General features: G+C 44.2%; 1 protein-coding gene across 3 annotated transcripts in view; it reads right to left on the bottom strand.

The window, feature by feature from the left end:
• Positions 1-14,044, bottom strand: part of VEPH1 (ventricular zone expressed PH domain containing 1) — a 242,852-nt gene that overhangs the window by 23,288 nt on the left and 205,520 nt on the right. For all 3 annotated transcript variants that reach the window (XM_049628640.1, XM_049628639.1, XM_049628641.1), the window contains exon 11: positions 10,983-11,100. In XM_049628640.1, the coding sequence (XP_049484597.1) occupies positions 10,983-11,100 (118 nt within the window). The remainder of the gene's footprint in view (positions 1-10,982; positions 11,101-14,044) is intronic.

Below are 14,044 nucleotides of genomic sequence, written 5' to 3'. Positions count from 1 at the left end.
GGGGGGAAGCAGAGGCTGCAGAAAGATCAGTGCGCATACTGCAAGGAGATAGGGCATTGGGCCTGAGATTGTCCGAAATGGGCCGGCGGGAAGGGAAGCAAGACTGATTGAGTAAAAGTCCTAGAGCTAGATGAACTAAGCAATTAGGGGAGTCGGGGTTCGGACCCTCTCTCCGAACCCAGGGTAACTCTTAAAGTGGAGGGGACCCCTGTTGACTTCCTTGTTGACACCGGAGCACAACATTTGGTTCTCTGCACCCCACAAGGAAAACTAGCCAGCAAGAAGTCCTGGGTACAAGGGACGACTGGTATGAGCCAGTATTCATGGACTGCCCGAAGAACAGTAGATTTGGGAATGGGCTGGGTATCCCACTCCTTTATGGTAATACCAGAATGCTCCTACCCGCTGTTAGGACGGGACTTACTGACCAAGATTGGAGCTCACATAACTTTCAGACAAGGGGGGGCCTCAGGTCACCGATGGCAAGGGCCACCCCATCCAGGTCCTGACCATGAAACTGGAGGATGAATACTGCCTCCACCAGGAGGCGCTCCCGAGAGAGGATAATATAGACAGATGGCTACAAGAATTCCCCTTGGTTTGGGCAGAGACGCGGGGGTGGGGGGGGTGGTGGATAAGACTTGCCGCTCACAGGACCCCGGTCCTGGTAGAGCTCAAGCCAGGAGAGAGTCCGGTAAGGATCAAACAATACCCCATGTCTCAGGAGGCCGGGAAGGGGATCGAGCCACACATCCGGAGACTACGAAGCCTAGGGATACTAGTTCCTTGCCAGTCTCCCTGGAACACCCCCCCCTACTGCCGGTCAAAAAGCCTCACACAAATGACTACCGACCGGTACAAGACCTCCGGGAAGTAAATAAGGGGGTCACGGACATACATCCAACTGTTCCCAACCCACATACCCTCTTGAGCTCCTTGGCGCCCTCCAGGGTCTGGTATACTGTACTAGATTTAAAGGATGCCTTCTTCAGTCTGCCGCTGGCACCCCAGAGCCAACCCTTGTTCGCCTTTGAGTGGCATGATCCGGAGGAGGTCTACAGTGGGCAACCCACCTGGACACGGCTGCCTCAGGGATTCAAAAATTCGCCCACCATCTTCGACGAGGCACTACACGAGGACCTGGGTGAGTACAGAAGGGAGCACCCTGGCCTCACCGTCCTACAGTACGTAGATGACATCCTGATTGCTGCCTACACGGCCAAAGACTGTGAGCTAGGGACCCAGGACCTGCTGGCTACCCTGGGGGCCTTAGGGTACCGGGCATCTTCGAAGAAGGCTCAGATATGCAGGGAGAGGGTAAGTTACCTGGGATATATCCTGGAGGGCAGACAGCGGCGGTTATCAGATGCCAGAAAAGAAACTGTCCTAAAGATCCCTACTCCCACCTCCCGAAGTAAGGGAATTCCTAGGATCAGCCGGCTACTGCCGCCTCTGGGTTCCAAGTTTTGCTGAGATCGCCAGGCCCCTATATGAAGCTACCAAAGTGGGGAAAACATTTAAATGGGCTGAAAAAGAAGAAACTGCCTTTAATCAGTTAAAAAAGGCCCTCCTAAGTGCCCCAGCCCTGGGCCTACCAGACATTACGAAGCCCTTCCACCTCTTTGTAGACGAACATAAGGGAATAGCAAAAGGGGTTCTAACTCAAGCCTTAGGCCCTTGGAACTGCCCAGTGGCTTACCTGTCCAAGAAACTAGACCCAGTGGCTGCCGGGTGACCGCCATGCCTAAGAATTATTGCGGCGACAGCACTCCTAGTCAAGGACGTTGACAAACTGACCCTAGGACAGGAAATCTGGATCATGACCCCACACACTATTGAAGGGGTCCTGAAACAGCCTCCTGATAGATGGATGAGTAACACATGTATGACTCATTACCAGAGCCTCCTACTCAACCCTCCACGAGTGTGGTTCCACCCCAGTGCAGCCCTCAATCCTGCAACCCTGCTGCCCGACCCTGCCCGACCCTGCCCGACCCTGACCCTGACCTAGTGGGCCCTGCTCCACTACATGACTGTGTGGGAATCCTGGAACAAGTACATGGATTCCGGACGGACCTGACCGATCCCTCCTGGATGCCGAGGCTACTTGGTTCACTGATGGCAGCAGCTTTGTGCGAGATGGACACAGGTATGCGGGTGCAGCGGTGGTCACCGAAACGGACACCGTATGGGCAGAGGCTCTACCCTCCGGAACGTCAGCCCAGCGAGCAGAGCTCATAGCCCTCACCAAGGCGCTGATGCTGGGAGCTGGAAAACGGCTTAACATCTACACAGACAGCCGTTATGCGTTTGCCACAGCTCATATTCATGGGGCAATTTATCAGGAGAGAGGGTTACTGACGGCAGAAGGACGGACTATAAAAAATAAGCAGGAGATACTTAACCTGCTTACAGCCTTATGGCTTCCTGCCAAGGTAGCCATTATCCACTGCCAAGGGCACCAAAAAGCTGATAAACCAGTAGCTAGAGGTAATCGAAAGGCTGAACAGGCAGCCAAGGCAGTAGCCCTTACTTCAGTCCCCACCATGACCATACAACTACCGGACCCGGGAGACCCAGTTTTACCAGACCAGCCCAAATACTCCCAGGAGGAGTTACAGCGGATCAAGAAACTCCCCATGGCCCAGGAGATAAAGGGATGGTGGTATACACCTAACAAGGAGCTCGTGCTGCCAGACCGGCTTGGAGTCTCAGTATTAGAGCACATGCATCAGTCTACTCACATGGGGGCCCGAAAATTAAAAGACTTAATCCGACATGCCGGAATCAAGATTCACCAACAGGACACCAAAATAGAGCAAGCTGTATCTGCCTGCAAGACCTGCCAACTCACCAACGTGAGAGCCATCTCAAATAAAAAAAAGGAACCAGGCTCAGAGGCACCAGACCAGGAGCCCAATGGGAAGTCGACTTCACTGAAGTCAAACCAGGAAAGTATGGTTATAAATATCTTTTAGTATTTACAGACACCTTCTCTGGCTGGGTGGAGGCATACCCAACCAAGCATGAAACGGCTCAGACGGTGGCTAAGAAGCTACTAGAAGACATCTTACCCAGGTATGGTTTTCCTGCCATGGTAGGATCAGACAATGGACCAGCTTTTATCTCACAGATAACACAGGCAGTAGCCAAGGCGGTGGGGGCAAACTGGAAATTACATTGTGCTTATAGGCCCCAGAGCTCAGGACAAGTAGAAAGAATGAATAGAACCCTAAAAGAGACCCTTACGAAATTAACCATGGAGACTGGCGGGGACTGGGTGACTCTCCTACCGTATGCCCTTTACCGGGTTAGGAACACTCCTTACACCTTGGGTTTTACTCCCTACGAGATCATGTTTGGCAGGCCACCCCCTATTATTCCCAACCTTTGAGCTGAACTTCTTGCGGAGTTTAAAGATCAAGAACTTTTTCTTTCCTTGAGAGGGCTCCAGAGGGCGCACGAGGACATTTGGCCGTGCCTCCGTGCCATCTACGAGGCTGGCCCGACCCCGACACCTCATCAGTACAGGCCAGGAGACTGGGTCTACGTCAAGAGGCACCACCGAGAGACCCTCGAGCCGCGCTGGAAGGGACCCTACATCGTGGTGCTGACAACCCCCACCGCTCTCAAAGTAGACGGCATCACGACCTGGGTCCATCACACCCACATTTGGCCAGCAGACCCCTCCTTGATCTGGAAGGACTTCGTCACGCTATGGGCTGTCAATTGGGACCAACACAACCCACTCAAGCTCAAGCTACAGCGCATTCGGCCCACCTAATATTGGTAACTCTGTTAACTCTGCTTGTCATTGCTCATGCTGCCAGGAGTCCCCACGCCCCCCAAAACATCACCTGGCAGATCATAGACACCAGCTTGGGGACAATACTTAATCAGACCTCCCAGAGCCACCCCAGGGACACTTGGTTCCCAGAACTTTGCGTAAACCTCCAAACTCTGTTCCCCTTGTCACCATAAATGCAGCCGGTCCCATGATTGGGTCCGTAAGCTACATGACAAAGGGGGAATGAAAGGGCGGACCTACCCCGGCCTACTCCATCTTGTTCTGTGTCCTCCACCTTGACCATGCCTCCTCCCCTTGAGTAACCTCCCACTCACCCATTCAAACTTCCCAATCAAAACATGCCCGGCGACCTGCGTAACAGGACTCCGACCCTTCCCCAGCCAATCAGCTGAGGCCACAGCCATTACCTCACCAACTGCCCCTAGACCCCAATAAAACCTTTGTGCTTTTGGAATTCGCTCTCTCTCCCAGGTATCTCACCGCTGCGTCGGTGCAGTAGGGGATTGAGCTCGAGCTAGCTCGAATAAAGGCTCTTTGCTTTTGCATCGGACTCGGCTTCCTGGTGGTCTTTGGGGATCACGAATTCTGGGCATAACAAGACAGAGACAGAGCACGAGTGGAGGAGGGGCAGAGAGAGAGGGAGACACAGAATCAGAAGACTGAGCTGTCAGCACAGAGCCCGATGCGGGGCTTGAACTCACAAACCCTGAGATCATGACCTGAGCCGAAGTCGGCCGCTCAACTGACTGAGCCACCCAGGTGCCCCATGCTATTCTTATTATTACTAAAAACAAATAAAGAGAGGATGAGAGGTAGAGCAGTAGGTGGAGGAAAAGGAAAGGATAAGCCACATGAGTGTGTTTAAAAGCCAATGGGAGGAATCAATTGGGAGGAAGAAACTGAATAGGGAAGAGGGTAATCTATAGGAGAAGGTAGGAAGGATGAGATCCCACCTATGCAAATATTACCATCCTCTTGAGATATTGGATGACTTTATTCTCTGTGGCTGCTAAAGGCACCTATATGTCATTTACATAGATGAGTTTGTGGCTGAAAAACACATTTCTTTCCTTTCCTAACGTTAGTTATATAGGTGAACAAAACGTTAGGATTACTCTGCAAGGTGATGGCCACAGCTCTCCTGAAATATTTTAAGTGCTTTATTTTAGAACTACATAAAAGTTCTTTAAATCAATGTTATCTTAAGGTGGTGTAGTGATAAGAGACTGGTTTACTCATTTTAGTCTGCCTTTTGAAAGCATGCTTCTGCTCCATAGACTGGCTTGACTCAGCTTATTCTCCAAGTGAAAAGGACACATTCCCATGTGTGATGATTTGTTTGTGGAGAACCATGGGCTGACTAATGCTTGGCTACAAGTATAAGGCCATCAGACGCTTTTACCCTATGTCAGGATAAGATTGTTAACCTCATATGATAAGGCAGAAGGATCAGGAAAGTGACGAGAGATAAAGAATAGAAATTAGCCCCTGAAGGGTGCTAGGTTACTGAGCTTAGTTTATTTCCCATCGAGGCTGACATGTTCTTAGCGCGTTTACTATGGACTCTGTGTACATGTGTGTATTGAAACCTCTTAGTAAAATATTGAAATTGGGTATCCATAGGATGTTAAAATCCTGTGCACAGCAACATTTTCTTCTTATAAAGATTTATTTTGCAAAAGTTGCTACTTTAAGGTTTCAGTTCAGTGTCTATTTAATTTTAAGAAGGTATTGGATTTTAAAGTTGCATTTCAAAACAAATCTTCCACACTCACTCTATCATTTACATAATCCACGAATTACTTGGTATTCATACATCAAATGCTTGTTAAACACTACTATGTACTGGGTACTGAGTACTGTGTAGGGCATAGAAAGATGAATAACCCATACTTCCTCTTCTCCTGTTCACTGTCCAGTCAGGGAAGATTAGTAGCAACATGCTGTGTGTGCTGAAGTGTGGGAGAATAGAAAGAACAGAGGAGAGGAATTTATTATCTGGGGGTAGTGGTGTTTCCGTGTGTGTGTGTGTGTGTGTGTGTGTGTGTGTGTGTGAGAGAGAGAGAGAGAGAGAGAGAGAGAGAGAGCAAGTGAGCTGTGAGTGTGTGGGAAGGTTTAAAAGAGAGAGGCATGCCCGTGTCAGAAAGGCATAGAACAGGAAAATGGGAAGAGAGGGAAAAGAAAAAAGATTTCAGGATAATAATTAATCTGAGTCACTATGTATGTATTTATTTTGTCATTAAATAATTGAAAGTATCTTCGAACAACAAGCTGGCGTTCAATTTTATGCAGTGAATGCATATTCAGTAGTCTCTAACAGTAGGTAAATGTGAAAATGTGAGGTTATCCTACATAAGCACTGTCCTACTTTTGGGACTCTACCCATGTGTAGGACATAAGGCAATATTCTAACATACATAGTAGGAGGGAAGGCATCACAGGGCAAACCTAGCCACTACATAAATCCAAAATGGAGTTTTCTTTTTTGTTACCTTCAAATTACTGTGAAAGTTGATAATGACATTCAATGTTTCCATACTAATGGACTCACAGAGGTATTTGTGACCCATAGATTGGGTCCTCAGAGGCCATTGAGCCCATTTTCACATTGGTATTTGGAGTGGAAAGTTATCTAGCCCACACTGAAGGTGTCCGGCAAAGGAGAGACACAATGGCTATTACCAGTTTGCGGTGTGTGAAGAAAATCTCCTGGGAGAGCTCTTTCTTTTCTTCATATCATTTTGCAACCATCTCCATTTGCCCGTATAATGGAGCCTGCTTCTATAGCACAAATATTTGAAATCACGTTCTAAAGAGGAATCGTGATAGAAGGCTGTCTAAAAAAAATGCTTTCATTTTCTTTTATAACCTAAGGAGACCTCTTACAGACTATCACATTCAACATCTAAATATCTAGTGACTAAGAGAGTAATCACACTGGGGAGTGCTCAGATTTATAGAGGAGGACACGAATGCCAAAACCGAGATGTCTCTAAGTTATTTTTTCTAGGGTGTAAGAACATAGGCATCCCACGTGTCTTGAGAAATAAGAGTGAAAGTCACGACCTAGTCCTTCCTCCTCCTTTTAACAAATGTGACTGAAGCCAGATGTGTTCCAGGATGATGCTGACTAACTGTTACTGCTAACATGCACTAGCAGTTCCAAGACATGAGGGCAACTGATAAAGGGGATTTGCTTGGTTTTCCAGAAGTAAGTTCTGTTCTGTTCTATCCACTTGCTCAATCTCTATTCTCTCATTCATGTGTAGTAATAGGATTGGCAATAAACACCACCAGGCAAATCTCAGAGGACTCGAGTTATTACAGTGATTTTCTAATCGTCTATTCTGTACTTTTATAAAATGATTATCAGAAACTGAGTCAGCAATTGGAAGGATTGGAAATAGCTTCTACGTACGTATTTCCTGCATGTGATGATTTCCCACACATTATCATAACAAAGCCCCTGTTCTTCTTTAAGTGGAATAAGTCATCAGAGAGGTAGATATTATAACACTGTAGAATTTCCAATACTTGGAATGGGAATATACCTGGAATATAATTGGAATTTCCAATACTCAATGTCCTCAGTTTGGATTTGCCTAAGAGGTTGAAATCTCAGGTTCAGGAATTAGGCTGCACTGAATCTTGGTTCTACCACTTGGTGGCTATGTGACCTTGGGAAAATTACTTGACCTCTTTGTGTTTCAGCCTCCTCATCTGTAAAATGGAGTCAATAATAATAAGAAAAATACTCAGCTCATTGTTGGTATGATAAATGACAGCAATTATAACAATTTCATTTTTAGACTTTAGACTACTGTAGCATTCAGTTTTTTCTAAGTTTATCTGCATCTAATGGATTCAAAGTATATTTTACTGACTATCAGATATTAAATGCCTGTGAATGTCTGTATGTTGCTAGGAGTGCTGGTGGGTGATAAGACTTTAATCTGAAAAAGGGAATGTACTTAGGTGACCATGTAAGTCAGATGATTTGCTGTCAATTTCTGAATGGGTCCTCTAGTTTGGTCTACACACTGTTAAGGAGGATTTATATTTTAGGATGTTTTTCCTGATGTCTAATTGAAATTTTATAAATGCCTCATGTTTTATTTCTCATTTATGGAGATGCTAAACAGCACTTTTTGTTTTATATTGGAACAATGAATACTTGACAGCAATTATTTTACCATTTGTCAGTACTTAAAAAATAATACAGTTTTTTAAAAAATTTCTTTTGTCTTAGGCTCCCCTATCCTACTTCTTTAAACCCATCCTCTCAGAGGTTGAACCCCGTGAGGAGAATCTGGACTCTGAGGGCATTGATTAAATCCAGAGCAGTAACAAGACTCAGGTACAGTCTGTCAGGGGCTAAGCTGGGGGCTATTTTTTTTTTTATATATTGACTTACCTCAGGGAGGAAAGAAGCCCCATCTTCATTTACCAGATTTACAATGCACTGGGTATGCTATAGTGATGTATTTGATTTGATTAATACATAATCACAATCTTGAAACATCTTACTTTAATATTTGAGGCATATTTGATTTTGTCATCTCCAAATATTATTCATTCATTCACTCACTCAGCAAGTATTCATTGCCTGCTATAAACATACAAGGAAGTATGCTAGCCTTTTCCATATATGCCTTCTGGCCCTAACTGGATTATGAACCCCTTCAGAGCAGAGATATTGCACCTTACTCATATTTTATACCAAGCCTTGGCCTGCAGAAGACATTCAACCAATACAACAAACATACATTACGTAAATGAAAAGTAGGATTCGGGTACTATGTTTGCTGTGCATAACAAAATAATAAAATATTTATTCCTATGTCTCGATCATCTTTAAAATTTAAGAACATGAATGTAAATATTGTCTCCATGAATAATATGTGTCGGCAGCATTATGTTAGACCTTTCATTTCTATGAAATGTATAATCTAGATGCTTACATAAAAATAAGATGAGATCAACAACTTACATACATTTTTCAGGGAATCAAGAGTTTTTGGTGAAAATAATAGTTGAACATAGGATTTCTCTCAGACTCACATCCCCTTTCATGTAGCAAAAGGAAATGAACAAAGAAAGCTAAGCACACTGAAGTTTTTAGGGCCAAGCATTTTGATTCAATATGTTCTGCTATAAAATATTTGGCCTTGTTTGAATTTTTATTGCTGTATGTTCTCAGTCTATATTTAACTGTGAGAAACACAAGTAAGAAAGAGTAAATGTGCAAACTGTTCTTTTCACGTGTATGGCAGAGAATTTGAGAAAGCATATATTAAAGGAACACTTTGTGTTTTTAACTTCCAGCCCCTCTTCTGAGGCCTCCGTTGGCCAGATATGATTAAATGCTTATTGAGCTAAGGACTCAGCTTACTTGGAATGAGAATTCTTAAGGGTCTCTCAGAGCCATCTAGGATAAGCACCCTACTTTGCCATGCTCTCAAATAAAGTTTCTTTCATGCTGTTTTCCATAGGTGGAATAAGGTCTAATGAGAAAGTTTTATAATGGAGACATTCAATTCCCCAATTCCTTATTTGCTCAAATTAACTTTTTAAAAATTGGGGTGTTCACTCTGGCATCAGCTCAGTGCAGACTCTGTAATCAGCCAACAATCTGTGCCTCACAAAGCCTGCCATCCTGCACTGCCAGCCTCTTCCATCCACAACTTTTCCGTGGGCGAATACAATTCAGCTGGTGCCTTTCCATGAGCCCCTCACAGCTCCATCTGGCCAAATAAACAGACTTTCTTCCATTCAGTCTTAACTTCTCGGCAGTTAGCAAGAAAATAGACTTGCCACAATGGGTAATCTTTAAGATGCTCAACATCCTAAAACGAAAGGAACGGGTACAGGTGGTGCAATCTGTGGCTCTCTAGAGAGTGGCTCATCTACAAAGTGGCTTTGGGCTCAGCAGTGTTTTATCGTTGTTCTCTTGGTTGAAACTGCAGTTCTCGAGCACTGTCAGTGGTGAGAACTCTTTGTCCTCAGAAGGCAAATGAGTGATGAAATACTCCAAGGACAGCATAATTTGTGAAAACAGACTTATTATCAACCTAACTCCACTGGTCAGATTGGAGCAAGTGTAACCAGGAAGGCAGAATGGTGGAGTGGTTAAGAGCATGGGCCCTGCAGTCAGACTGAGTTCAAAACCTGCTGCTCTTAATATATTACCTGTCTGACCTCAGTTAATCAAATTGCTCTGTACCTCAGTTTCCCCATAAGTAAAATGGAGATAATATCAGTACCAACCTGATAAGATCATTGTAAATGTTAATGAGCTATAGCTGACATGTTTAGCACAGGGCTTGGCTTATTTTTCATAACTGTTAAAAATTGTTATTTTTAACTAATTGTTATTTTTAGGCAAAGTCAGTAGACCAAATTCTTTGGGCAGCAGAAACAGAGGGAAAGGGTGAATAACAGCTAGGAAGGTATTCCTCAATTAATTCCTCACTCTTGAAATGTTTCACAGCAGAATCACAAGCAAAAGTGTAAGGGGTAGGGCGCCTGGGGGGCTCAATCAATTAAGGGTGCGACTTTGGCTCAGGTCATGATCTCAGGGTGTGTGGGTTCAAGCCCCACGTCGGGCTCTGTGCTGACAGCTCAGAGTCTGGAGCCTGCTTCAGATTCTGTGTCTCCTTCTCTCTGCCCCTCCCCCACTCATGCTCTGTCTCTTTCTCTCTTGAAAATAAATAAATATTAAAAAAATGTTTTTTAAAAGTGTAAGGGGTGACCACGAGATGACAGGGTTGTGCATGCACTCACTCCTTTAGCGGCATCTCCTTTCTTTGAGGTTTTTGACAGAACACCTCTTTTTCACTAACCCTCAGGGTCATCTGGACTGAAATGAATGCTTTCAGGACAAAATAGCCGGTACTACCTTCTTGATGACTACACATAAGGTGTTGTTTCTCTTGCTCGTTTCTGGTTTATGTTTCTCTCCCTTTCAACATCTTCCCTTTCTCTCACTCCCACTCTGGGGAAATACCTCTCTCACCATGAGGCAGAGGCCACCAGGCATACCTCTGTGCATTATTACAACTTAGGACTTTCATGCAAGAAGAAGGCCAGTTAGAATGGCAGGGCTCATAGGTCCCTGTAAACCCCAGGGGCACAAGTGATTCTGAGCAGCAAGAGGAAGGGAGGGGTCTCTCACCGGTCGCTTTCTCGGGGTTGTTGCACATGAAGCATTGCCATGCTCCTGCTGCTTCGCTGAAGCCAAATACATCAAAGAATCTCACTTCTTCCAGATGGAGCTGTACCTGGTCCAGATCCTGTTCCAGGAACACAAAGCACAAAGCACATAAGCTGATCTGCCTGCTACGTAGCATTCAGAGACTGGAAAAAAGGGATATGGGAGCAGTATGGCCAGTACTCAGACTCAGTGCTAAGGACAGGGAGGGAGCATTGAGAAAACCTGTCTGAGCCCATCTTGCAAAAGAGCACCTATCTCAAACCCTTCCAAGGGACTTCTCTTAAATGCAGAGGACAGTGATTGTGGGCCCCAGAGCTAGGCCCCAGGGCTCGGGGGTGGGGCCTGAAGTTGTCCAACATTTTCTTACATCTAATGGCAACTCCAGAATTTCTAAAAAGAAGGGGTACGCAAGGGACAGCGTGGTTGATAGGAAAGTTGTAGGGGAGTTTGTCTGTTATTTACACTTTGCACAAAATTGAGGATCCATTATCCATATCAAAACATTATTTTTGTTAGGTTGGCTTCGTAGGTGGCTGGTGGGAAATATGGGAGAGGGCTTAATCCCTCAGCCCTTTGCTCCGGCACTGTTTTAGTTTTATATTTTATCTTAACGGTATATGCAAATCCTGAATTATATTCCATGGTGCAGCTGTATTGGTTTTAATAGAAAATAATGTCTTAAATTACTTATCAGTAAATTAATTAATTTTCCCCCTCCCAAAAGCTGAGTTGAATGGACACACCAAGAAGACTGGCGCTGTTTTATGTGCCCTGTGGCATCGTGCCAATATGTTCCTGTTTAAGAGGCAGAGGAGAAACGTTCTATTACACTGTAAATGGATGGAATACTATTAGCCTAACCAAATTAAATAGCTCTACTGTCCTCCTGAGGCTTTCCTATTATGTAAATGCCTTGTGTCCTCTGCTACAGGGTGGTCAGAACTGCGCTCTTAAAAGCTTGCTTTCCTCAGAGGGATTTAATGTCTTTGCTAGCCTTCCACGTGCCTAGCTGACTTATGTGTTTGTCCTCTGCAGAGTTGTGATTTTATTCCCCTTCCTCTGGTCCACACATTCTTATCTTCTACCCATAGTAACAGCTCTTAGTAAGCCCAAGAGCCAAAGGATGGAGGCACTGTTTGTGCTGCTTACGATGGCTCAAAAATAAAGAATGGGCAAGTGGCTCCTCAGTTTCTACCCCAAAGCTCCTGTTTCCCAGGCCTATGTTTCTTAACAGAGGTGAGAAATATGCCAAACCCTAAGAACCCTGCGAGAATAAAGATCTACTTTGTTCACAGTTGTATCCCCAGAATCTAGTCCAACATCAGGAATGGATTAACATTGGTTTGCAAGCCCAGTGCAAAGTTTTCCAATGAACCATATGAAAGTATTATGAACATTTAAAGGGAATTCTTTTAAGAGAACATTTACACTCACTGGAACATAAACACAATGAAGGCAGGGATTTTCTCTGTTATATTGGCTGCTATGATCTCAGCGCTAAAAATGCCTACCCCATAAGCAAGCATGAAATAAATATTTGTGGAATTATGAAAGGCATAAACTGGGACTAGAAAGAAATAATTTTCAGCATTCTTTATTAAGTCTATTATGGCTTGTGTTCTGGCATTAGACATCTTGGAGCCTCAACATGCTGAATATAGTATTTTGAGTTGCTAACATTTAATACCATTTTTTTTTAAAGCATGTTCCCAAGATAAAGACTGAAGAAGCACCTGGGAGTTTTGCAGGTTTCAAAGGATGAAATCTATATTTAAATTTATGGGGGAAAAGCAGATGTTCATAAATCTCAGTTTCAGAACTGTGAAGTCTCTGAAGTCTATTGGCCATTGGCATGCAGATCACTTCTCTATTTCACACACAACCAAGGATCAATTTTTCATTCACCACAAACACTGCTAACAAACAAAGTACTTAAAATAATACTTAAGGGTTCCTTTATTTTTCCTGTTCTGAGACCAGAAATGTCCCAGGTTGTTGCCTACAATCCACATTTGTCTTGGCAATAAGTTACTTAAAAAGTTTAGGACAGATGGCAAGCTACATCCCTGCGTTCAAGTTCTGAAGTCAAAAGCAGGCTAATTCTTTAGAGGATTTAGGTGTTATGCAAAGGGAACTGACTGAAGAAGATAGAGGGTAATTCTCTGAACTGTTGAAATCAGCAATAACAGCCAACCTTGAAGAGAGACAGATGCAACACATGTAGCTCCAAATATTGTTGGAAAATCAAAGCAAAATAAATCACAAAACAAGCAAACACAAACCATCAAATAGCGATACGTACATTTTTGGAATTTTGGTTTCTTGACTGTGCTTGAGGTCATTATTTCTCTCTCCTACTTATCTTCTTTACCCTCCTGGGTCTTATAATTTCTGAGGCCTTGCCCGAGAATTACTATATGGCTTTTTTTTTAATACCAAGAGAATTAAAATTGACTTATTTAGAGAATTATAAGCTTATTTTAAAACAACTAGACCCCAGAAGAATAATAAAAATCATTCATATCTAAATATAGTTCCTCCCTGAAGTACTTTAGTTCCATGGCATTGTGGTAGACAGACCCTAGGGTGACCCTCCCCCACCCCCCCACACACCATAATTCCCATCTTCTGGTGCTTATTCCTTCATGTAAACCCTTCTTAGGTGTGGGAGAGACCTGTGACTTGCTTCTGAGAAAATGACAAAGATGATATCAATCCCATGATTATGTTATTATGTACACAAACACATACACACCACACACACACTACACACACACACACACACACACACAGACCTATCTTGTTAGCAGATGCATAAGGGAGACTCTCCTGTTGGCCTGAAGAAGCAAGGCCATGCTATGAAGTGCCTATGGACAGAGCCACTAGGCAGGTAACTGTGGGTGGCCTCTTGGACCTCAAGGCAGCCTTCAGCCAATAGCCAGTAAGAGTTCCAGGTCTTTAGTCCTACAATCCCAAATAATGATATCTGCCAACAGCTTAACCACGTTTGGAAGCAGACCCTT

This window comes from Panthera uncia, chromosome C2, assembly GCF_023721935.1.
Source record: "Panthera uncia isolate 11264 chromosome C2, Puncia_PCG_1.0, whole genome shotgun sequence".
In the NCBI taxonomy this organism is placed as follows: domain Eukaryota; kingdom Metazoa; phylum Chordata; class Mammalia; order Carnivora; family Felidae; genus Panthera; species Panthera uncia.
Note: the sequence above shows the minus strand (reverse complement) of the source record. Positions and strands in the feature narration are given on the sequence as shown.